At 39.8% G+C, this 24,691-nt stretch overlaps 1 protein-coding gene across 1 annotated transcript; it reads left to right on the top strand.

Annotated features, from left to right (window-relative positions):
• The first annotated feature begins 1,365 nt into the window (after positions 1-1,365).
• On the top strand, positions 1,366-19,919 carry aldh3a2b (aldehyde dehydrogenase 3 family, member A2b). Its single transcript, XM_047379963.1, has 11 exons — positions 1,366-1,645; positions 3,276-3,437; positions 5,266-5,497; positions 9,035-9,120; positions 10,342-10,550; positions 10,717-10,834; positions 10,978-11,119; positions 11,339-11,505; positions 12,659-12,758; positions 17,235-17,473; positions 19,337-19,919. The coding sequence occupies exons 1-11, from the start codon at positions 1,565-1,567 to the stop codon at positions 19,349-19,351; spliced, it is 1,551 nt and encodes a 516-aa protein (XP_047235919.1). The 5' UTR covers positions 1,366-1,564; the 3' UTR covers positions 19,352-19,919.
• The last annotated feature ends 4,772 nt before the right edge of the window (positions 19,920-24,691 follow it).

Here is a 24,691-nt window from a genome sequence, read left to right as displayed (position 1 = left end):
ATTTTGCATTTCATCTGGAAATCAAAGTCTGGAGGAAGAGTAGAGAGGTACAGAAACTGAGGTCCAGTGTAAGGTTTCCACTGTTGGTGATGATTTGAGGAGTCATGTTATCCACTGGAGTTTGTGCACTGTGTTTTATCAAGTTCAAAGTCAGTGCAGCCGTCTACCAGCAAATTTTAGAGACCTGCTTTAATGGCCACACTGGTCACTGTGCTTGATTGGAAAGCAAACAGGTGTGATCTAATCCACAAAGAGATTTTGTGGAGTATTGTCAAGACAAAGATAAGAGGCACCAGACCCAACAATTTAGATGAGCTGAAGGACCACAGGCTCAGAACCACAGGTAAATCACCTCCATGCTACACTGCATTGATGCAGTAATTCATGCAAAAGGAGCTTCAACCAAGTTGAGTGTGTCTACTGAACAGTAGATGAACATGCATCCATTTTCTCTTCTCCCTCAAGAAAGGCACCAGCCTTCCTTCTTGGAGGCTTCTTCTTAGGATTTAGATCAATGTATATTCATGTGCTAGAATGGCCCATTCAAAGTCCAGAGCAAAATACAACTAAGATCCTGTGGCAAGGGTTAGAAGCTGCTGTTCATAGAGGCTCACCATCCAATCTGACTGAGCTACAATGTAAAGAATAATGGTCCAAACCGTTTGCCTTTAGTTGTGCAAAGTTAGTAGAGACATACTCCAAACACTTGCTGTTGTATTTGCATGATGCACACTCCACATTTCTTTGCATTGACTCAGAGGGGCGGAATATAAATGCAGGGCACACTCGAATTTTATAAAAAAAAGAATTTAATTATTTACATCTTTAGTCTTTTTCTTCCACTTCAAATACATGCTAATGTTGCTGTTTCCCATAAATCTTACAAGAATATGTTGAATATTGTGGTTGTAAAAGGAAAAAAATGTGAAAACTATCAAGAGGTGTGATTATCTTTGCAAAGCATTGTAAGGTTTGGAAAAATGCTTATTTTTTATTTTCTCAATTTTAGTTCTTAAAATAGATTTAAACAAGATTTGCAACAATAGGAATGGCAATGTTTACAAACTAAATTGTCAGTTGAATAATTCATAAACTAGTTAATGGATGACATCCTTTTGTGATGATTTAAAATTAACCTTTAAAACCCAAAGAAAACAGTAAAGTGCTCCATAACGTAACGATAGTATATTAATGGGTGGGTTTAGCACTGTAAATATTATGGAATTATTACTAATAACCTACTAAGTATGTTCCTATAGTTTTGTACAAGTGTGCCAGTAAAAAAAAAAAAACAAAGATGGTGGCATTAGCTGTTCAAACTGCACAACAATGTGAATTTCTGACCGGCCGGTGGCGCTAGAGATAATGTTTTGGACCGCTGTGTCTCCTCTAAAACAAAATATATCACAGTTTGGAAACCCTATCATTGCGACATAAAGCGGTTGATGCTGAAGTTCCCGCTGTAGCTGCGGGGAAATATGCAAACTGAGCCCTTCTGAAGCGACTCCGTCCTGCCCACGAGTGGGTGGAACCTAGCGGGGAGAGGAGGGCTGCTTCTGTCGGCATGCAGTCATTGTTTAGCCCCGCGGATAAACGCACCATCCAGGCTGCGGAGGACCTTAAATATCCCTCTGAAATTATAAAGGTAGGAGTTAAACAATCAGAGCTATGGGGGTTTTTCTCTGTGTATGCTGTACATGTACCAAAACTCAGACAGATCAATGGAGCTTTAACTAGGCCATAGATCCTGTTGGTATAAAGTAAATAGGTCAATATTTGCCTGAAAGATCCTAACAATGATAAGATGATCGGTGCTGCAAGGGTAACTGATTAGGAAAAAGTTGTACCTGCAAATTGCTTAAAACGACACAGATCCGCTATGTATCAAGCCGTGAACCGGATGTTGAATGTGTGCAGTTTGGCTCTACCGATTTAACTGGGAACCAGCCCAGCATGTTGTTGTTATGGAGGGTTCGCTGCACTCAAATTACTGCGCTTTCTTTGTGTCTCTAAACAAAGAGCAGTTCAAACTACGTCTCAACAGGCCAGATAAAGCGTGTATTACATGCACACAACATCGTGTTAGTCTAGAGGAAAATTGGCTTACAGGAATAGAAATGTTTTAAAAAAAAAACATATATATATATCACGCTTTAACTGCAGTAAGTAGAAGTATTTTTCGTTTTTTGTATAACTGTCAGTCTCTTGTATCACTGTAGGTATTTTGACCACTATTCCTGAAAACATTAGGTTCATTGAGGTTTGTAGATTTTCATATAAGAACAGCTCATTAAAGGTCCTTTTCATTCAGGTTGAGGTCTGAACTTTGACTGGGCCATTGCAACACCTTCACTCTACTCTGTTTCAGCTGTTCTGTGGTAGATTCGATACTGTAATTCAGATTATTTTCCTCTTTATGACCCAGTTGGATCAAGGCTGAGCTGTTAGACAAACTGCTTCATATTTAATTTTAGAATACTTTGGTACACAGAGTAGATCACGCACGGCTCAATGACAAAGTGGTGAAGACAAACAGTGGATGCAAAACAAGCCCAAATTATCACCCCTCCACCACTGTGCTTGACAGTTTTGAGAGCTCTGGTTATTTGTTCCCCAAATATGACATTGTTCTTTTTTACAGCTTTTATCTCATCTGTCCAAAATTAAATGTTCCAGAGTCATTTGACTCATTCAGGTGCAACTTGGCAAACCTAAGTCCTAGGTTTGCAACCTTTCTAAAGAGAAAGGATGTGCTCCCAGACATCTCATACTTTTTGGGTCGTTTTCTAGTTGTATTGTCATGAACTTTGAAATTTGACATGCTAACTTAGACCTGCATAGTCTGATATGTAGGTATTGGTTTTCTTTTTATTAACTTCATTAAGCATCACAAGGTCTGAACATGGGGTAAATTTGTCTGGGATGTCCAGTCCTTTGATGATTCCTCTTGTGAATAATCTTGCCTGTCTATGAGGATTAATTTAAGATTGTTCAAAAATGGCAATATAATCCTTACCTAGTTGATTCTCTAAAGTCATTGCTAATGTTTTTCCTTCTTAGGATTGTAATAACACACACCTGTATGCTTCAGACCACCAAGACTGGCTGCTACTTACCCTCTTAAATCCTGTGGAAGCAGCAAGGATGTATTTAATTTTAAGGCCCTTTCTATACATTTTTAGTTTGACTCCAGCCACTGTTATTGTTTTTGTATTAAGATGAAAAGCTAATAAACCGCTGCTCTGAACAATTATACTTTTGTATTTTGGTTTAAGATGTCTCGAGAGCAGCAGGCGGTGGCTCGGGCCAGGAAAGCCTTCGAAACAGGACGGCCCAGATCTCTGGAGTACCGGATCCTCCAGCTGAAGAACCTGCAGCGGTTATTTTTAGAAAAGCAAAAAGAGATCTCAGATGCCAGCAAGAAAGATCTCAATAAAGTGAGTGATAAGTATAAGAAATATGCATAAAACACTCAACTTTTGATTTTCAAAAAATCGGAGAAAAAAAAGGAATCCTTAAAATAAACCAGTCGTGCTCTGTTTGAGTCTGATACTCTAACTTTAACTCAAAAGGTATTTAGCTTGGAAAGATAAGAAAATAAAGTGAATTAGATTTTTTTAAGCCTTATCATAGAACATTTCTTACATGATAAACGCTACAGTGTTATGATCCACTTCTGTTCGTGTTTCCTTTCTGATCTTGTTATTGAGTTGTTATTATTGTTTAGGGCTTTCCATATTCACCTCATTTGTCTGTGTTGCTCAATATTATTGTTAGTATGTTTCCATATAGTTCATTCTTCTGTGCTAAGTTTCTGACTTATGTCTTGTGTTGTGTTCTCTGTGCATTTTTATGCATTCTCTCAGATCAGTGTTAGTATTTTCCTCTTGGTGTGTAGATCCTTTAGGCCAGCTTCCTTTGTGTTTATTAGCCTCCCTCCTTCAGTTTTACTGCTCTCATTCTGCCACAACTGTTTCACATCCGCTCTGATTAACTCACCCGGTTTCCTTGTCATTTTTCACCCCTGCCTCAGTATTTAAGCTCCTTGTTTTTCATTGCTTTGCAGTGGATTCTTTCGTTAGACTCCTCCGTGTTTCATTTCCAGCTCTCCCTGTGATACTCCTTCAAGTTTCTCCTTGTTTATTATTATCAAACTCTGCTCCTTTCCACCACTGTCAGTCTCTGCATTTGGGTTCTCTAACAAACCATAAAAAATGACATACAGTGCCTTCCAAAAGTATTTATGCCCCCTTCAACTTTCTTCATTGGATTTTGATCAGTACTTTGACTAGGAAAACTGCACGGTGGCACAGTTGGTAGCACTGTTGCCTTGCAGCAAGAAGGTCCTGCGTTCAATTCCTGGCCTTGGGTCTTTCTGCATGGAGTTTGCATGTTCTCCCTGTGCATGCGTGGGTTCTCACCAGGTACTCCGGCTTCCTCCCACAGTCCAAAGACATGCCTGTTAGGTTAATTGGTAACTCTAAATTGCCCTTAGGTGTATGAATGAGTGTGTGTGTGGTTGTTTGTGTGTTGCCCTGTGATGGATTGGCGACCTGTCCAGGGTGTACCCCGCCTCTCGCCCATAGACTGCTGGAGATAGGCACCAGCTCCCCCGTGACCCACTATGGAATAAGCGGTAGAAAATGATTGACTGACTTTGACTAGGCCATTCTAATGCACACTAATGCCACTTTTAACATGTTTTCTCGTAGTGTTGCCCTGTGTTTGTTTACATCCACAATCCCATTAAATTTGACCTGGCCCCTTGATCTCCTGGGGAACAGTCTTCCTACTACCACCACTATGTTTCTTTGTGAGGATAGTGTGTTCAGGGAGATTGTTTTATAACCTTTCCCTGGTTTAAACTTCTTTACAAGTTAATCACTGGCCTGTCTGCTGTGTTCCTTTGTCTTCATAACCTTGTTTTTCATCTAATGTTCTCTAACAAACATTAGATGGCCCTCACGGAACAGCTGGATTTATACTGAGAATAAACTCCACACAGGTTAACTATTAAGTAGAAGTTGGTTGCACTAGATTTAGTTAAAGGATATCAGAGTAAAGAGGGGTAAATGCAAAGGTAAACTACCCTGCTCAGTTTTTTTAATGTGCTTAGGAAAACAGATTTTGTTAATATTGATTTTTGCAGCTGCATAATGCCTTTTTGTTGAGTAAATTTCTGATTTTTACTCTTAAGGCCGAGGCATATTTCTCAGTTTCTACATTAGTTAACTGTATGTCTAATATCATCGTCTTTATCGTCAGAGCGAAGTGGGGACACAGCTGTTCGAAACTCTGGGTCTGGAGGGGGAGATCAGCCTGGCCATCCAGAAGCTAAAGGAATGGGCAGCCCCCCGTCCTGTAGAGAAGAACCTGCTGACCCTCTCTGACACGGTTTACATCCAACCTGAGCCACTGGGGGTGGTGCTAATTATCGGGGCCTGGAACTACCCGTGGGCAGTCACTATTCAGCCACTCATTGGAGCAATCGCAGCAGGTACTGTGGCTCGTTTTTTCTTAGGGGCTGGTCAAAAGGTAGAGTGGGATCCAATAAGGTTCACATTCACGTTTAGTTCACATGGTCTACCAGTCATTTGTTCCCTCATTATCTCATACTGTTGTACGTTTGGTTGTTTCATTTTAACAATGTTCATGTAGGACGAAATGCAAAAGAGCAAGCTGATGCCGAAAAAGCATCCGTTTACAACATTCAGGAGGATCTATGTACCAGCTTTTGACATTTGAGGGAATATGGCAGTTCTTAATGGCAGGTGTCCTGTCACTTTTAGATCAGGGGTCTACAACTCCAGTCCTCAAGAGCTACTACCCTGCAGTTTTTAGATGCATCTCTGCTCCAACCCACCTGAATCAAATGAATAGTTCATTATCAGACCTTTGCCAAACTTTATGGCATGCTGAAGAGGTAATTCAATCATTTGATTCAGCTGTGTTGGAGCAGGAATGTTTATAAATGTTTTAAGGCAGTAGCTCTCAAGGACTGGAGTTGAAGATTCCTGTTCTAGATGCATCTGTGGTTCAAAAACATCTAAATGAAATGGCTGAATCCCCTCTTCAGAACACAGTCAATTTCTATAGAGTCCTGGAAATGACCTTATTGGTTGATTTAGGGGTGTTAAAACAGATACACATCTCAAAGTAGCAGGATGTCTACCCCTGGGGACTGGAGTGTGAGATCCCTGATTTAAAGTAAGTTCTATAAGCAGCTTAAAGTCTACTGTGAAGACATGTGGCTTCAGGACTCCATAAACAATATCTACCAGTAGGAGATAATTTAGGGTTTATTTTTGTTTGATCAGAAAACATAATATCTAATTTGAAGAAAGTCAGCTGGCTCAAAAAAAAACATCCTTTTCTATTGAAAACTGCTTTTAATAGAAAAGAACAGTCCCTTACAGGACAGGAGGAAATAACTGGAACACTTGGAAAATAGAAATCACTGGACTTGGCAGACAGGAAATCTGTGCTTCAAATTTTGCAACATTTAGTCAATAACGTTTGCTCTAAGCTGCATAAATTATTATAACATTTAAAAACAAAGTATTATTTTTTAAAAACTTAAAAATGTGTGTATAGAGGTTCTTTCTGGTTCGGCTGTAGCTTTTCAGGCCCGTCTTGTGATCACCAGTGTTCTGCTTCTCCTTTTTTTCCCAGAGCTTTGCCGAATGCTTTATATTTTCATGTAGATAAGTGGGTCAAAGCTCATGCTGTGAACTCTACACCACAATCATGAGCACACTCAGAAGAGGTTTAGAGGTTAACAACCTAGTCACTGGGAAATCTACTCTTAGTAATTTAGTAGCTTTTTTATGACCCCATGAGGTCTATGTGTTTAAAAGTGTAATCTTGCATGTCTAAACTCAGCTTTATTCAGTAGAGTAACATCATGAATAACTCAATTCTGTACCTTTAAGACTGCTGTGAGCTCATGCTGAGGCTCTAGAAAAAATGTTTTTGGCTCAGCTCTGATTTCTTTGTGATGCAAACCTCAGCGTTGGGCGTGGTCTCTGCTGTTTACTGTTTACCTTGACAATGCAATATTCTAAGCACTTCTTTGTTTCATATCCCCAGTCTTAGCTTTATTACATACTTAAATAGGGCTCTGAGGTCTGGTGCAGATGCTCATCTGTAGATCTGTTATATAAATACCACTTAGACTCAAATATTCAGAGTGAGAGGAATGAGCAGCGTGTTTGCACACGATGGACTTTACTCTGGCAGTATCAGACCTTAACACAAATGCCTTTGTCAGCCTGGTGGGTTAGACGTCTTTGATAAACTCACATAATAAAATAAATCTTCAGGTCAAAAGTCGGTGAGAGCATCATCTTAAGGTGCCTTGAAATGATTAAAATTGTGGGTTATTATTGTGCAATCAGTGATAAAAATAATCAGTTTATTTTGATAAGATGGTGCCATATGTGATTTTTTTTTTAAGTTCAGTATGGAACCCTTAAAAAATATGTTTAAATCACCATACATGCTACACAAACCTTAATGAAATAATCACTAAGCTTAATTGAGTTTTTCCTTGCATGAGATGTAATCTTTGCACACACCAGCAATAAGTCCAAATGATCCTGCAGTTAAAGTCTGTTATGTCAGAATCTCAGGCTGTTGACAATGGTGAGCTGTCTGAGTCTTTAATGTATTCAGGAAATTCAGATGGATTATGGGAGTTGTAGTGTCAGGGAATTATGTCCTGAATAAGTGAAACATTAGTTTGATAGGGATACTGTGTCTTGCAGGAGTATTCATATACTTTGAACCTTTTCACATTTTGTCAAGTTACAACCACCAACTTGACTGCATTTTTTTTATGTCATAAATCAACATAGAGTGGTGCATTAGTGTAAAGTCCAAGGAAAATGATGCGTGTTTTTTTCAAATGAATCACAAATAGAAATCTGAAAGGTGTGCCAGGGCCTTGTATTAAGCTGCCTTTTACTCTGATGCCCCTAAATAAGATCAAGTCACCTAATTTGTAAATGGAGTCAACCTGTATGCAATTTAATCGCAGAATAAATAAAGCTGTGCCATGAAGGCCTCAGAGGTGGGTTAGAGAACATTGGTGAACAAACAGCATCATGAAGACTAACACAGCAGATGGGTCAGGGAGAAAAAGTACACTGCAAACTTACTAAGACATGGCTGTCCTACGCTGACAAGGAGAGCATTAATCAGAGAAGCAACCAACAGGCCCACGGTAACTTTGGAGCAGCTGCAGCAATCCTCAGCTCAGGTGGCAGAATCTGTGGAAAGAACAGCTGGATTCCACGAATATGTCCTTTTTCGAAAAGTGGCAAAAGAAAAGCCAGTGCCGAAAGTCACAAGAGGTCCTGTTTGCAGAAAACAAATACAGCACATCAACCCAATGAATACTCCATTCCCAAATTGGTGGCAGCATCATGCTTTGGGGATGCTTTTCTTCAACCAGAGCAGGGAAACTGGTCAAAGTTGATGGAGCAACAAACAGGGCAATCCTGGAAGAGAACCTGTTAGTGGCTGGAAAAGAGCTGAGGCCGAGGCAGAGGCTCATCTTCTAGCATATTCATTTGTCAGGAGTACCCGGTCAAAGTCCAGACCAAAATCTAACTGAAAATCTGTGACCAGACTTGAAAATTGGTGTTCCATTCAATGTGACTAACCTTGAGCAATTTGCAAACAATGAGCAAAGTTTCAGTCTCTAGATGTGCAGAACTGAGCAACATTAACCAAAAGACCTGCAGGTAAAATCACAGTGAATGGGTGTTTCTACAATGTGTTAGTTTCAAAATGGGGGTGTGAATACTATTTCAAGGCACTGTATAAACTAACTTTGTAATGTTTAAGTTTGAATTCTTGTGTTTCTATCGAGGTCACAGATCAACCATGTTATATTATTTTTTAGTCTAAAGCCAATGACAACATGTTTTTTTCAAGCTTGTTGCTCAATCAATTAGTTCAGAAATCTTCAGCTTGAAGATCTTTTTCTTTGTCCTATAACACCTGCTGCTTTACTCGTTCACCTGTCCAGGTAACGCAGCTGTGGTGAAGCCGTCAGAAGTCTGTGTTCACACTGCAAAAGTCATGGAGGATCTCTTGCCACTTTATCTCGACAAGGTGAGGGATGACCCTCATAAAGCTAAGGAAATCGGTTTGCTTTAACGAATGAATGTTCTAACATGGCTTAACGCCATTATGCATATATGAGAAAAGCAACAGGAGCATAAGAAAACTGTTAAATGAGTGTGTGCCGAAAGACAAAGTCCCTCCAAGAATGACAAGATATTAACAATGCAGATAAAATTCTGTAACAAATACTGATGCAAAGATTGCGGATACTGAAGATGGGTTACAGTCAGAAAAAAAAGGAAAACGGAGCTAAGAAGCTTTGGTTTTGTGTTCTGAATTAAAAAACCATTTCAAAGGATAAAACATTATTATTATTAGTCAAACACATTTCGACAATATGCTCACAAACACAAGTAATTTAATACTTATGAATGGCCTCATCCTATATGTATAAGTATTTAATTACAGTGTATAATCAAAACTGTGTGAGCAGAAAACTGTAACACGTTATTTGGCATCACAGACATTTCCCACATTCAGAAACAATAAAGCCAAATATGGTATTAAGCTTGTATGTGATGCATGCAACACGCAGCTTTACTGATAAAAAAAGACAACACTGTGGAGCTCAGCCTTGGAGATGTCCATGTCTTATCATATCGAAGGACAAGTACTGATGTGAGCTGGCTCACACTCAATTTTACTGTCGGTCATGAATTTGCTTTGAAGATAATTTTATAGTAACATGGAGTTTAACCTCTCTAAAACATTTTCTCTTACCATGGCTGAATGAAAACTGCTCTACAAATGAAGGGTTAGGGTTTTAAAATTATTTTAAATGAAGTTCTAAGGGTTTTAAAGCTTTAAAATGAGTATTGAAAAATATTTGGTTTCCCAGACTTAAATTCCTCTGTCCTTCCATCCATTCATTTGTTTATCTGTCCATTCATCCACCTCTCCACCCAGCTATTAATCTGTTCATTTGTTTGCCCGTCTATCCATCATTAGAGTGTGCGTATGCACTGTTTTTTTTCCAGGTTTCATATTGAAAGTCTGACCTGGATTTTACATTTTTGCAGGAAATTCAAACCCATTTTATAGCTGGAACTGAGATATCTGCCACATTAGAAATCCAAACATAAAGCCAGACATGCAGGGAATTTATACACGTTCCATAGTACGGTATCACCTCAATGTTATGGGTATTTGAACAGTGGAGATTTGAATTAACACTCTTTTCATTAATTTAAGCTGTTTGTTTTGTTTTAGGAGCTTTATCCTGTAGTGACGGGAGGAGTTCCAGAGACCCAGGAGCTGCTGCGGCAGAGATTCGATCACATCTTCTACACCGGCAACAGTATGGTGGGCAAAGTGATCATGGAAGCCGCTGCCAAACACCTAACACCCGTCACCCTGGAGCTGGGCGGCAAGAGCCCCTGCTACATCGACAAGAACTGTGACATTAGCATAGCCTGCAGGTCCCACCTACATTTAATTTTTTTAGTTTCTCCAATCTTCATATTGCGTTCTTTTCAACATATTTACCCTTTCGTAAAATTTTCTGTCAATTGTACTATTGAATTGAGTTGTTGCATTGCTGCCAATACTTCCTGCTGACACCCTTCTGTTAACACTTCTGTTTAGACGGATCACCTGGGGAAAGTACACAAACTGTGGTCAGACCTGCATCGCCCCAGACTACATCCTCTGTGAGCCCAGCATTCAAGACCGGGTCATCGAGGAGGTCAAGAAGTCCATTAAGGTACAGGAAACTCTACGTTTCAAACATGATTTGAAACGTCACATTGCATTAACGCTAGGGTAAATATACATGATGAGACGATGAAACCTGCAACACGAGGACAAGAGTAGCTTTATTTCATATCTGAAACAATTTTTTTGCAGGATTTCTACACGGACAATCCAAAGACCTGCCCTGATTATGGCCGCATCATCAACCAGCGCCACTTTAAGAGGATCATGGGTCTGTTGAAGGACAGCACAGTGGCTGCAGGAGGAGACAACGATGAGTCAAACTGCTTCATTGGTAAAACATCTGTCCAACCACACATGTTTCATATGAAAATACTAGATCATTTCATAAGGTTAATTGCTCAACAGACTGTTTGACCTGAGATACCCGGACAAAAACAGATGTATGAATGTGTCTGCTATGAAACAGACCTATCAAGAGACTAGATGCAGTGTTTTAACTCAGACAGTTACAGCTGTTGTTTGTAAAATATTGTCTTCGTGTTGTGTTTAGGTCCCATTGTTCTGCGGGACGTGAAGCCCGAGGCCGCTGTGATGCAGGAGGAGATTTTTGGACCTCTGCTTCCCATCCTTCCTGTCAGTGGCCTGGACGAGGCCATAAAGTTCATCAACAAGGGAGAAAAACCTCTGGCTCTGTATGTTTTCTCTGCAGATGAGAAGGTATATCTGAGCATCACTACTGCAGACCTGCACATGTCATTTTTTATTAAACTTACTTTATTCCAACAGCAAAAACTACTTACAGAAAGCTTATGAATAAAGCAAATTACAAAACAATATGGAAGTTTACTGATTTAGTTTAGAAATCAGGAAGAAAGGAGTGAGAAAAAGCACTTTCTTATAAATTCCCAGGAGCCCACATAGACTTAAGTTCCCTTGTAGGTATAAACATTAAACGCAGCAAATTACGGGCGCGGTCCCGGGTTCGAGTCCCGGACCCGGCGACATTTGTCTCCCCCTCTCTCTACCCCTCTTTCCTGTCTGCCTACTGTCAAAAAATAAATAAAAAAAGGCCACTAGTGCTGAAAAAATATCTTAAAAAAAAGAAAAACAGCAAATTACATGAAATAAAACCCGTCATATTTGTATCCACACTTTAGACATGGACATGCTGGTTATCTTAATTCTAAACGTTATAAAACAACGCAAAACAATTAGGATTCAAAATCATCTGACATAACTCCACTGAACCAAGTAAAGTCTTCACTGGTTTAGATGTTTCTCTAGGCATTTTCTGACCTCCTGGATATGTTGTCAGTTTGCTCTTTGAGTAATTTTTGTAGGCTGGCCGCTCCTGGTAAATTTGCTTCTTGTTTTCTCTATTCTTTTATAATGGGTCTCAACCGGGTTCACTGGAGTCACAAAGTGTTAAAAATGGCTTTGTTACACTTGCCAGATAAATGTCGATGAAAATGTCCTTTAGATCTGAGCATAATGTGTTGCTTGTTGAGATCTTTTAGCCTCATTCATGTTGTCAGACTGGTTGCATTTCTGACATTTTTTAAATATTATTTTTCAGGTCAGATATCTTTGACATTAAAATTAGTTTAATAATTTGAAACATGATCAAAAAACCCATAAAAAAAGAAAACTTTACAGGAGATAAAACCTTTTCATGGCACTGATTGTCATTTCTGTGTAACAAACAATCCAGAGCCTAAAACTGACCCCTGGAGACACCACAAGCATCGTTTATCGTTCACACAAGAAGCAACATCTCAAACTGTAACCGGTGACTTAAATAACTTCCAGGAGACGGAGTCCAACACTCAGATTCACACATGGCATTTGACGTGTGATTTTCTCTCTGAAGGTGATCAATAGAATGAGAGATGAGACGTCCAGTGGAGGATTCCTGGCCAACGATTGTCTGGTTCATTTTTCTGTCAACTCGCTGCCATTTGGTGGAGTGGGTAAGTCCACACAGGACCACTACAAAATGCCTTACATAACTCATTATCTCTGAACAGGAGCAAATATATAATGTGCAAGGTGTCAGGGTGTCCTCTAGTGTCAGATATTGGACAAAATAAAATATTTAACTGGTACAAACCTATAATGTTAAATAAATTTAGTTAAAGCATGATTTCAAGCTGGACACATATAGAGATGACTTAATACTTTGAATTATTTGCAGTTTAAAGCTCTGATAAAAACAAATCACACAATACACATAAAGCTGATTACAAAAACAAAAACAGTTTTTGTTTCAATTCAATTCAGTTTATTTATATAGCGCCAATTCACAACACATGTTGTCTCAAGGCACTTCACAACAGTCAGGTAGATATATTCCAATTAATCCTAATCATTGAACAGTGCAGTCAGAGTTAGTTATTTATTCAAATTGGATAAAAAGTTTTTCTGTCTAAGGAAACCCAGCAGATTGCATCCAGTCAGTGACTTGCAGCATTCCCTCCTCCTGAATGAGCATGTAGAGACAGTGGACAGTCACTGGCGGTGACTTTGCAGCAATCCCTCATACTGAGCATGCATGTAGCGACAGTGGAGAGGAAAAACTCCCTTTTAACAGGAGGAAACCTCCAGCAGAACCAGGCTCAGTGTGAGCGGCCATCTGCCACGACCGACTGGGGGTTTGAGAGAACAGAGCAGAGACACAAAGAGAACAAAGAAGCACTGATCCAGGAGTACTTTCTATGGGAAGGAAAAGTAAATGTTAATGGATGTAACTCCTTTAGTCATTTAATCTAGACAGAAAGAACAGATAAACTCTGAGCCAGGTTTCAAGGTTAGAGTCTGAAAAAGAGCACATAAAGTTTGTTACAGTTAAGCTCAGTCAATTGCCATGTCTAGGAGAGAGAAAGTGTTAAACACTAAAAGACAGGACCATGTGGATCATCGGTAGAGGGTGAGCATTAAGTTGTTGCCAGCAGAAGCTCGGACGATGCCCCTCTCCAGAAAGGTGTCACAGGCAGACACAGAGTCAGGCCAGGTGTAGCTTCTAGGAAGAGAAAAGAGAGAACAAAGTTAAAGCTGAAATAACAGCAAATAATGCAAAATTGGAGAGTAGTGTGAGAATGTAGCGAAGAGGGTGAAAGTGGTCATTATGTCCTCCAGCAGCCTAAGCCTACAGCAGTATAACTACACAGAAAGTTTCAGTTCAGATTATTTAGTTAAACAGTGCTTATTTACAACAATGTCGTCTCAAGGTACCCCACAAAGGGTCCCACTGATGGTCATTGTTATACTAAAAACCACAAGGATTGGGATACTTCCCTCTGTCAGACTGATTATATCCATTGGAAAAGAGAAGGGGTCAAACAGGTAGCAGAAATGGAGGGTGTGTTTGCACCTCAACCATAACTGAGCAGGGTTAGGCTAAACCTGACTCCCCCTAACTCAGGGAGGGAGGAAGGCTCCCTCCCTGATAACCAAAGCCACTCTAACTATAAGCTTTATCAAAAAGGAAAGTTTTAAGCCTAGCCTTAAAAGTAGACAGGGTGTCTGCCTCACGGACCAAAACCGGGAGCTGGTTCCACAGGAGAGGAGCCTGATAACTAAAGGATCTGCCTCCCATTCTACTTCTAGAGACTCTAGGAACCACCAGTAAACCTGCAGTCTGAGAACGAAGTGCTCTGTTAGGAACATATGGAACAATCAGATCTCTGTTGTATGATGGAGCTAAATCATTAAGAGCTTTATATGTGAGGAGGAGAATTTTAAATTCTATTCTGGATTTAACAGGGAGCCAATGAAGGGATGCTAAAAAATGAGAAATATGATCTCTCTTTTTAATTTCCATCAGAACTCTTGCTGCATCATTTTGAATCAGCTGAAGGCTTTTAACTGCATTTTGTGGACATCCTGATAGTAAAGAATTACAATAGTCCAGCCTTGAAGTAACAAATGCATGGACTAGTTTTTCAGCGTCACTCCTGGATAGGATATTTCTAATTTTGGTAATGTTCTGGAGGTGAAAGAAGGAAATCCTAGAAACCTGTTTTAATATGGGATTTAAATGACATGTCCTGGTCAATTTAATGCCATCCAGGTTAAGTGATTGACTAAACAGTTTCTTTTTTAAAGACTCTGGTCCAAAGATGACAACTTCTGTATTGTCTGAATTTAGAAGCAAAAAATTTAAAGTCATCCAAGTTTTTATATCTTCAAGACATGCTTGTAGTCTATCTAACTGGTTGGGTTAATCAGGATTTATGGATAAGTAAAGCTGAGTATCATCTGCGTAACAGTGAAAATTTATCTTATGCTGCCTGATAATTTGACCTATTGGAAGCATGTATATAATAAAGAGAATTGGCCCAAGTACTGAGCCCTGTGGTACTCCACAATTAACCCCGGAGTTTAAAGATGATTTATCATTTACATGAACAAACTGGAATCTGTCAGACAAATAACATTTAAACCAACCTAGCGCTGTTCCCCTGATCCCTACAGCATATTCCAGCCTTTTTAAGAGAATTTTGTGATCGACTGTATCAAATGCAGCACTGAGATCTAACAGAACCAGAACAGACACAAGTCCATTATCTGAGGCCATAAGAATATCATTAGTGACTTTCAGCAGAGCTGTTTCAGTGCTATGATGAGCTCTGAAGCCTGACTGAAACTCTTCAAACAGGTCATTGCTGTATAAATGCTCACACATTTGATTAGCAACTATTTTCTCAAGACTTTTAGATAATAATGGAAGATTGGATATAGGTCTGTAATTTTTCAAGTCATCTCAATCAAGTGAAGGTTTCTTAAGTCAAGGTTTAATTACAGCTACCTTAAAAGCCTGTGGTACATATCCATTTACTAAAGATAGATTAATCATATCTAAAATGGGGCTGGTAATCAGAGGGAACACTTCCTTAAATAATTTGGTTGGGATTGGGTCTAACATACAAGTTGAAGGTTTAGATGAAGCTAATATTTCTGATAACTCAGGAAGTTCCACAGGATCAAAACAGTCCAAACACAAATCAGGTTCAGTAGTTATTTCCAATGTTGTCTCACTTGCTGAGGATGAAGTAATCATTTTCGGGAGTATGTCAAAGATTTTATTTTTAATAGAATCAATTTTATTTAAGAAGAATCCCATAAAGTCATGGCTGCTGAGAGCTAAGGGAATGGATGGCTCAACAGAGCTATTACTCTGTGTAAGTTTAGCAACTGTACTAAAGAGAAACCTAGGATTATTCCTGTTCTCTTCTATTAATGATGAGAAAAAAGCTGTTCTAGCTTGGCAAAGTGTCTTTTTATACAACAGTAGGCTATTTTTCCAGATTAAGTAGGAGTCCTCTAGGTGTGTAGAGCGCCATTTTCTCTCCAATTTTCTAACATTGTGCTTTAAAGTATGCAGCTCTGAATTAAACCAAGGAGCTAGCCTCCTATGAATGATGACATTCTTTTTCAAGGGGGCTGCATTGTCTAATGTGTCACGCAATGATGAAGAAACACTATGAACAAAAGGATCAATTTGTGAAAGGGCAGAAACAGAATTATTGCCCTCCACTGTGCTTTTCTGTGGTAATGAGGAAATTTAAAAGTGGAACAGATTCTTTAAAGGTTGTTACAGCATCGTCTGATAATGATCTACGGTAATGAAATTTTCTTTCAGGTGTGGAGTACTCGGTTAAATTAAACTCAAAGGTTATTAAGAAATGGTCAGACAGGACAGGGTTATGAGAAAATATTGTTAAGTCTTTACACTCAATGCCATATGTCAGCACAAGGTCCAGATAATGAAGACAAAGGTGGGTAGGTTTGTTAATGTTTTGAGCAAAGCCAATTGAGTCTAAGATAGCATTAAATGCTATATTTAGACTATCACTTTCAGTGTCAAGATTTTCCTGATCTCCTCCTTTTAGATTATTTTTTAATCTATTCAATTTTGGCCATGGGCGAGACACTGTCTTAATAGGGTAATGGGTGGGTAGCATTTCAGAAGCTGCAAAGAGGAGTGTTAAACTACGACCCTGCTTCCTGGTCTGAACCCTGAGTTGTCAGAGTTTTGGAGAACTAATAAATTCGGCCAGATTCCTAGAAAGAAGAGCTGCTCCATCCAATGTGGGATCGATGCCGTCTTTCCGAATCACACCGGGTTTTCCCCAAAATGTTCCCCCAGTTATCAATGTAACCCACATTGTTTTCTGGACATCACTTAGACAGCCAGCGGTTGAATGACAGCATGCGGCTAAACATGTCGTCACTGGTCAGATCAGGAGTTTCCTCTGTGAAGTCTGCCCCAGATCTAACACCCAAAGACTTTGGGACAAAGCAACACTAACATTAAGGAGGAAACAAAAAAGAACATGTTGGGTTTTTTGGGTGTAAACACTTTCAGGAACGTTATTCTCATTGTTTCAGTTGAAGTTAAGTCTAACCTCTTTCCTTATCTCCTTCTCTGTAAATTTTTTGGACAGGGAACAGCGGCATGGGCCGCTACCACGGCAAGTACAGCTTCGACCAGCTGAGCCATCTGCGTAGTTGTCTCATCAAAAAGCTGAAAATGGAGGGAGTGAACAACATGCGCTACCCGCCCCACACACCCAAGAAACTGGGCTGGGCCCGCTTCTTCATCCTGAAGACCTTTGACCTTGGCTGGGTGGGGAGGATGCTTCTCCTGGCCTTGCTGGCCGTTGTGGCGGCTGTTCTGCTTCAGGTGAGATAAATATTGATCAGTACCAGCAAAAGTTTTTATTTCCTTTGTTTCACCTAAAATATTTATTTCTTTTCATGTCTTCAGTGGTTTTCAACAAAAATTCTGCTGGGTCTCGTTGAAACGTTTTAAAGTGGACAGCACCTTCTAGTTGTTTTCCAGCATCAAACATCAATGTATTTTTGGGATTTTATGTGGTAGAGAAACATAAAGCAGTGCATAATTATTAAGTAGCAGCAAAATTATACATGTATTCTAAAAGTTGTGAAACTACAAATCTGAAAAGTGTGTTGTGCTTATGTATGCACCCCTCTTTATCCTTTAAAAAAATTCCTGTGCAACAAAATTAGAGTCCACCTGTGTATAATCTCAGCATAAATCCAGCTGTTCTGTTCAGAGGCTCATTCTAATTCTGATTAGTGAACAAATGGCAGGTCAGGAATTAGGTTTAAAACAGGTTTAGGTTATAAATTATTATCCTAAACTTTGAACCATGAAGTTACGTCAACGGCAAAGTTACCAAACCTACAGGCTGGGCAAGGAGAGCATTATTCAGAAAAGCAGCCAATTTACCCATGGTAAATCTGGAGGAGCTGTGGAGCCCTGGAGAGACCACAAATACCCTGGTTTGAATCCCACAGCCTGCCACTCTGGGTCCCTGAGCAAGACCCTTAGCCCCTGAATGCTCCCTGGGTGCCGCACAATGGCAGCCCACTACTCCCTAAGGGATGGGTTAAATGCAGAGGATAATTTCTCCATTGTGAGATCATTAAAGTCTAAATTATTATTATTATTATTATGTTAAGGATGCAAAGCACCATGCAACAGAAAATAACTTTAGCATAAACACACCCAACCCATGGGGAGGGTGAATTATCAGAGTTATTAGGAAGATGGAAGGAACTTAATGCAGGGCCAAAAAAATAAAGTTTGGTGCTGTATTTCCTGATGAGTCATTGTACAAAATACGTTTTGCATGCAGAATTACACTATTACCTGTACTTTCCATTGTCGTGTCTCAATGTTGTTAAAAAAGATGTGGTAAGCGTTTTTCTTTATTTGTTTTTAGGATTTACTATTTCTTTCCACTAGTTACAGTCTACAAAAACAAAGTTGTAGAAGAGCTGGAAAACATTTTTAGGAAGATTTTATCTACCACATGCAAACAGAAGTTAAATAAAACCTTGTCTGAAGGCTCCATTTTCAATGTCAGTGTAATTTTAATTTGTATGCACCAAATGTCACCCTGATTTAGAAATGTGTTAGTTTTCATTAAAGACAAAGTGCTGCTTATGCACCTTATTTGTTCACACAAAAGAAAGCAGACACAATGTATTGCTGCTCGCGATACATTGAGTGTCTGGTTTTTTGTAGTAACATACATGACAATCCTTAGGCTTCATGTAAATAAATAAAAATAAATGCACACTTTATTGATCTCACAATGGAGAAATTATCTTCTGCATCTAATCCATCCCAAGGGAGCAGTGGGCTGCCAATGTGCAGCGCATTCAGGGGCTAAGGGTCTTGCTCAGGGACCCAGAGTGGCGGGTGGTGGGATTCGAACCAGGGTACTTGTGGCCTTTCCAGGACGCAAATGCCCTGCTATCGAACTACTAGGTTACCACTCCTGTGACACCATATTTAAAAAGAATAATAATGCTAGTCCCTTAAAACGTCAGTAAACAGTGACTTACCTAAGACAAACTAAAGCTATGCACCATATTTGATGCTATAGAAATACAGCATGTAGAAAGGAAAGCATAAAAGCTCATGCAACATCTTTACTACAAGTTATTTTCCAGGCAGATCAAGGAAATGACCAAATAAAAACATTGAATTTAATATTTTCTGTTTTTGTTTCAGAAATGTTTCCGCTGAGAACATCCTTCCCTCTTCAAGAGAAACGTCTAGTATATTGCTGTCTTCCTTTGTTGCCTGAAAAGGAAAAAAGATCAAAGTAAATATAAAACAAATCATAAGTCCAATCAGCATCTTCAATAATATGTAGGGCATGCTTGACTGCTGCCTTAAATCCATTCACCATTTCATTAACAATGATAGAAGTGTCGTTGAACTCGGTGTTGGAGGAAACTGAGTTTGTTTATTCTCATTTATCTACGTTTGTATTCAATACGTTTTTTATTAACCTGTCAGAGGTTTGCACACTTTGAAGGATTTTAAGGCATATAAAATGAAGGAAGCAGTACCTAAATAGACTGATTCACTGTGGGACACACAGTAGAAAGAAGAATTAATGTTAATATTGTTTGTCCTTGGGTTTGGTTTCTGAATCAAACAGAATCACATGAAGGATATTTTTACTTGGATACAATAAATATGAACAGAAGTTAAACATTTCCTTTATTAACATTTCAAGATCTTGTAATTAATAATCAAACAATAACCAAGTCTGTTTTAATTAATATTAAATATATTTCTACTTGTTTGTTTGACTTTTGTATTTTCTATTAGTTGAAAAAAAATGTGTTTACTGTTTTTTGTGGTTTATGTATTCTCTGAAAATCAGGGAAATCAAAATCCCAAAAGCTAAAATCCATCTACAGTACCTGGAAGATAAAACTAAAATAAAAACTACTGAGGATGAGATGACTAGTTATGATGTGTGTCCATTCACCATTTCTACCAAATAAAAAGGCCTAATTTTTATTTTCATGATCTCCAGAATGTCCATACAACACTTACCTCTAGCTAAAAATTACCAGATTCCATTGTCCATATTCCCCAATATGATCTAATACGTTGACACTCAATGCTATGACGCATCATGCAGCATAATCACCATGATGCTACATGGTCCTTCTCATCACACCTGAGCTCCATTGCACCTTGTGTAAATGAGTGTGGAGACTGTGGCTCGTAGGGTTACTACCCCCCCTTGTGATGAGAAATTGTAATGACAAAAACATTATAAAATGGCTTCAACAATGCCCTTGGTTCCCCCTCTTGCATTGTCAGTTCCTCTTGACCTACACTTAATCCCCCCAGAAGTAAATGTACTTCAAGCTGAGTTTATAATTGATCTCAAAAGTTTACACAGTTTTTTGCCCCCCCAACCACCTCCTCTTTAATCTGACAAGCATATCCTGTACAAATCAAATGAAGGACAAACCTGGACAAAAATGTCAACTGTAAGGACAGTGAAACATCAAGGATCCATAACTCGACACACACTTAAAGTATTGCTTTATTTAGGCAATTTTTTGGTTTAAAGCTGCAGGAGGTAAGTTTTGTACACATTTGTTAAACTGTCACTATGTCCTGACAATTATAATATGAGACAGATAATCTGTGAAAAAATCAAGGTCCTGTGGCTCCTCCCAGTGGACTTACTGCCATTTGCAGAAATACACCGCTCCTGGTCAGAAACAACCAATCAGAGTCAGGAGAAATGTCTTAGCATTGTCAATCGCTCTCGTGAAGTCGCTGCTCACACCCCTTCCCCCTACGTACCATCGCTCAAGATTGGAGATGTATTGCAGCTGTGCTAATGTCTGTGCTAATGGCGCTGTGCTAATGATTTGAGGACCCAGTTTGTAGTCAAAATATGGGCAGGCCATAGTCAATGTAATGCATATAGTCGATGTTTCGTCCCTAACAGTGAATGTGCCATAGCTGTTTATCCGCCGTCATTGGATTGATGGCCCTGCTTACTAGCCTGCACGTTCAAAGCAGGGTGAGGAGCTATGGAGGGAGGTATGTAGCACAGCAGAGAGCAACAGTGAGGGACTTGTAAGGTGCGCTTGTTTAAATTTTCAGGCGAAGTTTACAGTTTCCTCAGAACTAACCTACTAGAGCTTTAATTTCTGTCGCCAGTGTACTTTGGTAGACGTCTGACAGAATCCCACATCCTAACTTGTTAATATTTGCCCATTTTGTCTTAAACATTCTGGATGTACAGTACAGACCAAAAGTTTGGACACACCTTCTCATTGAAAGGGTTTTCTGTATTTTCATGACTATAAATATTGTAGCTTCACACTGAAGGCATCAAAACTATGAATTAACACATGTGGAATTATATACTGAACCAAAAATTGTGAAACAACTGAAAATATGTCTTATATTCTAGGTTCTTCAAAGTAGCCACCTTTTGCTTTGATTACTGCTCCGCACACTCTTGGCATTCTGTTGATGAGCTTCAAGAGGTAGTCACCTGAAATGGTGTTCACTTCACAGGTGTGCCCTGTCAAGTTTAATAAGTGGGATTTCAAGCCTTATAAATGGGGTTGGGACCATCAGTTGTGTTGTACAGGAGATGGATACAGTACACAGCTGATAGTCCTACTGAATAGACTGTTAGAATTTGTATTATGGCAAGAAAAAAGCAGCTACGTAAAGAAAATCGAGTGGCCATCATTACTTTAAGAAATGAAGGTCAGTCAGTCCGAACAATTGGGAAAACTTTGAAAGTGTCCCCAAGTGCAGTTGCAAAAACCATCAAGCGCTACAAAGAAACTGGCTCACATGAGGACCGCCCCAGGAAAGGAAGACCAAGAGTCACTTCTGCTGCGGACAATAAGTTCATCCGAGTCACCAGCCTCAGAAATCGCAGGTTAACAGCAGCTCAGATTAGAGAACAGGTCAATGCCACACAGAGTTCTAGCAGCAGACACATCTCTAGAACAACTGTTAAGAGGAGACTGTGTGAATCAGGCCTTCATGGTAAAATAGCTGCTAGGAAACCACTGCTGAGGACAGGCAACAAGCAGAAGAGACTTGTTTGAACTAAAGAACACAAGGAATGGACATTAGACCAGTGGAAATCTGTGCTTTGGTCTGATGAGTCCAAGTTTGAGATCTTTGGTTCCAACCACCGTGTCTTTGTGCAGCGCAGAAGAGGTGAACTGATGGACTCTACATGCCTGGTTCCCACCGTGAAGCATGCAGGAGGAGGTGTGATGGTGTGGGGGTGCTTTGCTGGTGACACTGTTGGGGATTTATTCATAATTGAAGGCATACTGAACCAGCATGGCTACCACAGCATCTTGCAGCAACATGCTATTCCATCCGGTTTGCGTTTAGTTGGACCATCATTTATTTTCCAACAGGACAATGACCCCAACACACCTCCAGGATGTGTAAGGGCTATTTGACCAAGAAGGAGAGTGATGGGGTGCTGCGCCAGATGACCTGGCCTCCACAGTCACCGGATCTGAACCCAATCGAGATGGTTTGGGGTGAGCTGGACCGCGGAGTGAAGGCAAAAGGGTCAACAAGTGCTAAGCATCTGTGGGAACTCCTTCAAGACTGTTGGAAAACTATTTCAGGTGACTACCTCTTGAAGCTCATCAACAGAATGCCAAGAGTGTGTGGAGCAGTAATCAAAGCAAAAGGTGGCTACTTTGAAGAACCTAGAATATAAGACATATTTTCAGTTGTTTCACACTTTTTTGTTCAGTATATAATTCCACATGTGTTAATTCATAGTTTTGATGCCTTCAGTGTGAAGCTACAATATTCATAGTCATGAAAATAAAGAAAGCTCTTTGAATGAGAAGGTGTGTCCAAACCTTTGGTCTGTACTGTAGGTTTCCTGCTGGATTTAGTTCTAGACACAGACTAAACCCATCCGAAAACTTTGTTTTCTTCTGCTTTAAACCATTTCTGTTCATGATGTATCCTTGGACTTAATATGGAGCAGGACAAAAAGCAGAACTAAAATGCTTTCTATATCCTCAGTTCTCTAGCAGACTCCCAAAGGATTTGGGTTAAATTGATATTTACAACTGTTGTTAACTTCTTCCACTTTCACAAGATATCCAGTTTCATCAGAAGAAAACAGAACCCACAGCTGCCTCTGCTTCACTGTGGGTATTGTTTTTTTTTAGTGATGTGCTGTGTTGTTTTTGTGCCAATCATTCCTTTTGGTATTAGGGTTCATGTTTAGGTTTTTCAGAGCAGAACACAATTTCCCTCAGTTTTTTGGGATGTTTTAGCAAGATCTGGATACTTTTTTTGAAGAAACCTTACCGCTTAATCCAGACCTATGGAAAAGATGGGATTGTTTTCACATGTAGGACACAACCAGTACCTCCTGCAACTCCTTCAGTGTTGCTTTTGGTCTCCAGATCGCCTTTTCATTCATTTTTTTCAATATTTCCTGTTTTATATCCAGTTTTGGCTGACTGTCTTTACTATGCCGTTGTGTGTGTAATTTAAAAATGCTTGTTTTTACTCTTCTCCTGACTAATACCTTTGAACAATGAGATCATGTAAAATATGATTACATTATTGCTTTAGCTGAAGTGAAAAAAATGAGTCAATGTCAGGAAAATCCTACGAAAACACCTTTATTTCAGGTTAACTCGATTAATAATGTTAAATTCAAAGAGTGAATCCTGAAATTCAAGGGTTTAAAGGTTTGTGCCACTTTTGCAACCAGGTTATTGCAGCTTGTTTAAAAATGTTTAAGCTGTAATTGATTTATGTTTTTCATTTACAAATAAATTTAATTCTCGTCTTGTCGTATTCCGCTTGTATCCGGGATCTCATTCTTTCGGTCATGACCCAAAGTTCATGGCCATAGGTGAGGGTAGGCACGTAGACCGACTGGTAAATCGAGAGCTTCGTTTTCGGCTCAGCTCTCTCTTCACCACAACGGATCGGCACAGTGCCCCCATTACTGCGGCAGCCGCACCGATCCGTCTGTCGATCTCCCGCTCCATTCTTCCCTCACTCGTGAACAAGACCCCGAGATACTTGAACTCCTCCACTTGAGGCAGGAACTCCCCTCCAACCTGAAGAGGACAAGCCACCCTTTTCTGGTCGAGAACCATGGCCTCGGACTTGGAGGAGCTGATCTTCATGCCAGCCGCTTCACACTCGGCTGCGAACCGCCCCAGCGCATGCTGTAGGTCTTGGATAGAGAGGGCCAGCAGGACCACGTCATCTGCAAAAAGAAGAGACGAAATCCACTGGTCCCCAAACCAAACCCCCTCCGGCCCTTGGCTGCACCTAGAAATCCTGTCCGTAAAAGTTATGAACTTGACCAGTGACAAAGGTCAGTCCTGCTGAAGTCCAACATGCACCAGGAACAAGTCCGACTTAGTGCCAGCAATGCGGACCAAACTCCTGCTCCGCTTGTACAGAGACCAGATGGCCCCTAATATAAAGGGCCTCCAATTCCATAGTCCTGGAGCACCCCCCAGAGGACACCACGAGGGACACAGTCGAATGCCTTCTCCAGGTCCACAAAAC

Source organism: Girardinichthys multiradiatus, chromosome 11 (genome assembly GCF_021462225.1).
Source record: "Girardinichthys multiradiatus isolate DD_20200921_A chromosome 11, DD_fGirMul_XY1, whole genome shotgun sequence".
Taxonomy (NCBI): domain Eukaryota; kingdom Metazoa; phylum Chordata; class Actinopteri; order Cyprinodontiformes; family Goodeidae; genus Girardinichthys; species Girardinichthys multiradiatus.
Note: the sequence above shows the minus strand (reverse complement) of the source record. Positions and strands in the feature narration are given on the sequence as shown.

Bases quoted from the DNA above. Each gene is read 5' to 3' on its own strand.
- aldh3a2b (XM_047379963.1), top strand. From the start codon at position 1,565: ATGCAGTCATTGTTTAGCCCCGCGGATAAACGCACCATCCAGGCTGCG. The intron at 1,646-3,275 runs GTAGGAGTTAAA...TTTTGGTTTAAG, and splicing joins ATCCCTCTGAAATTATAAAG to ATGTCTCGAGAGCAGCAGGC. The intron at 5,498-9,034 runs GTACTGTGGCTC...TCACCTGTCCAG, and splicing joins CATTGGAGCAATCGCAGCAG to GTAACGCAGCTGTGGTGAAG.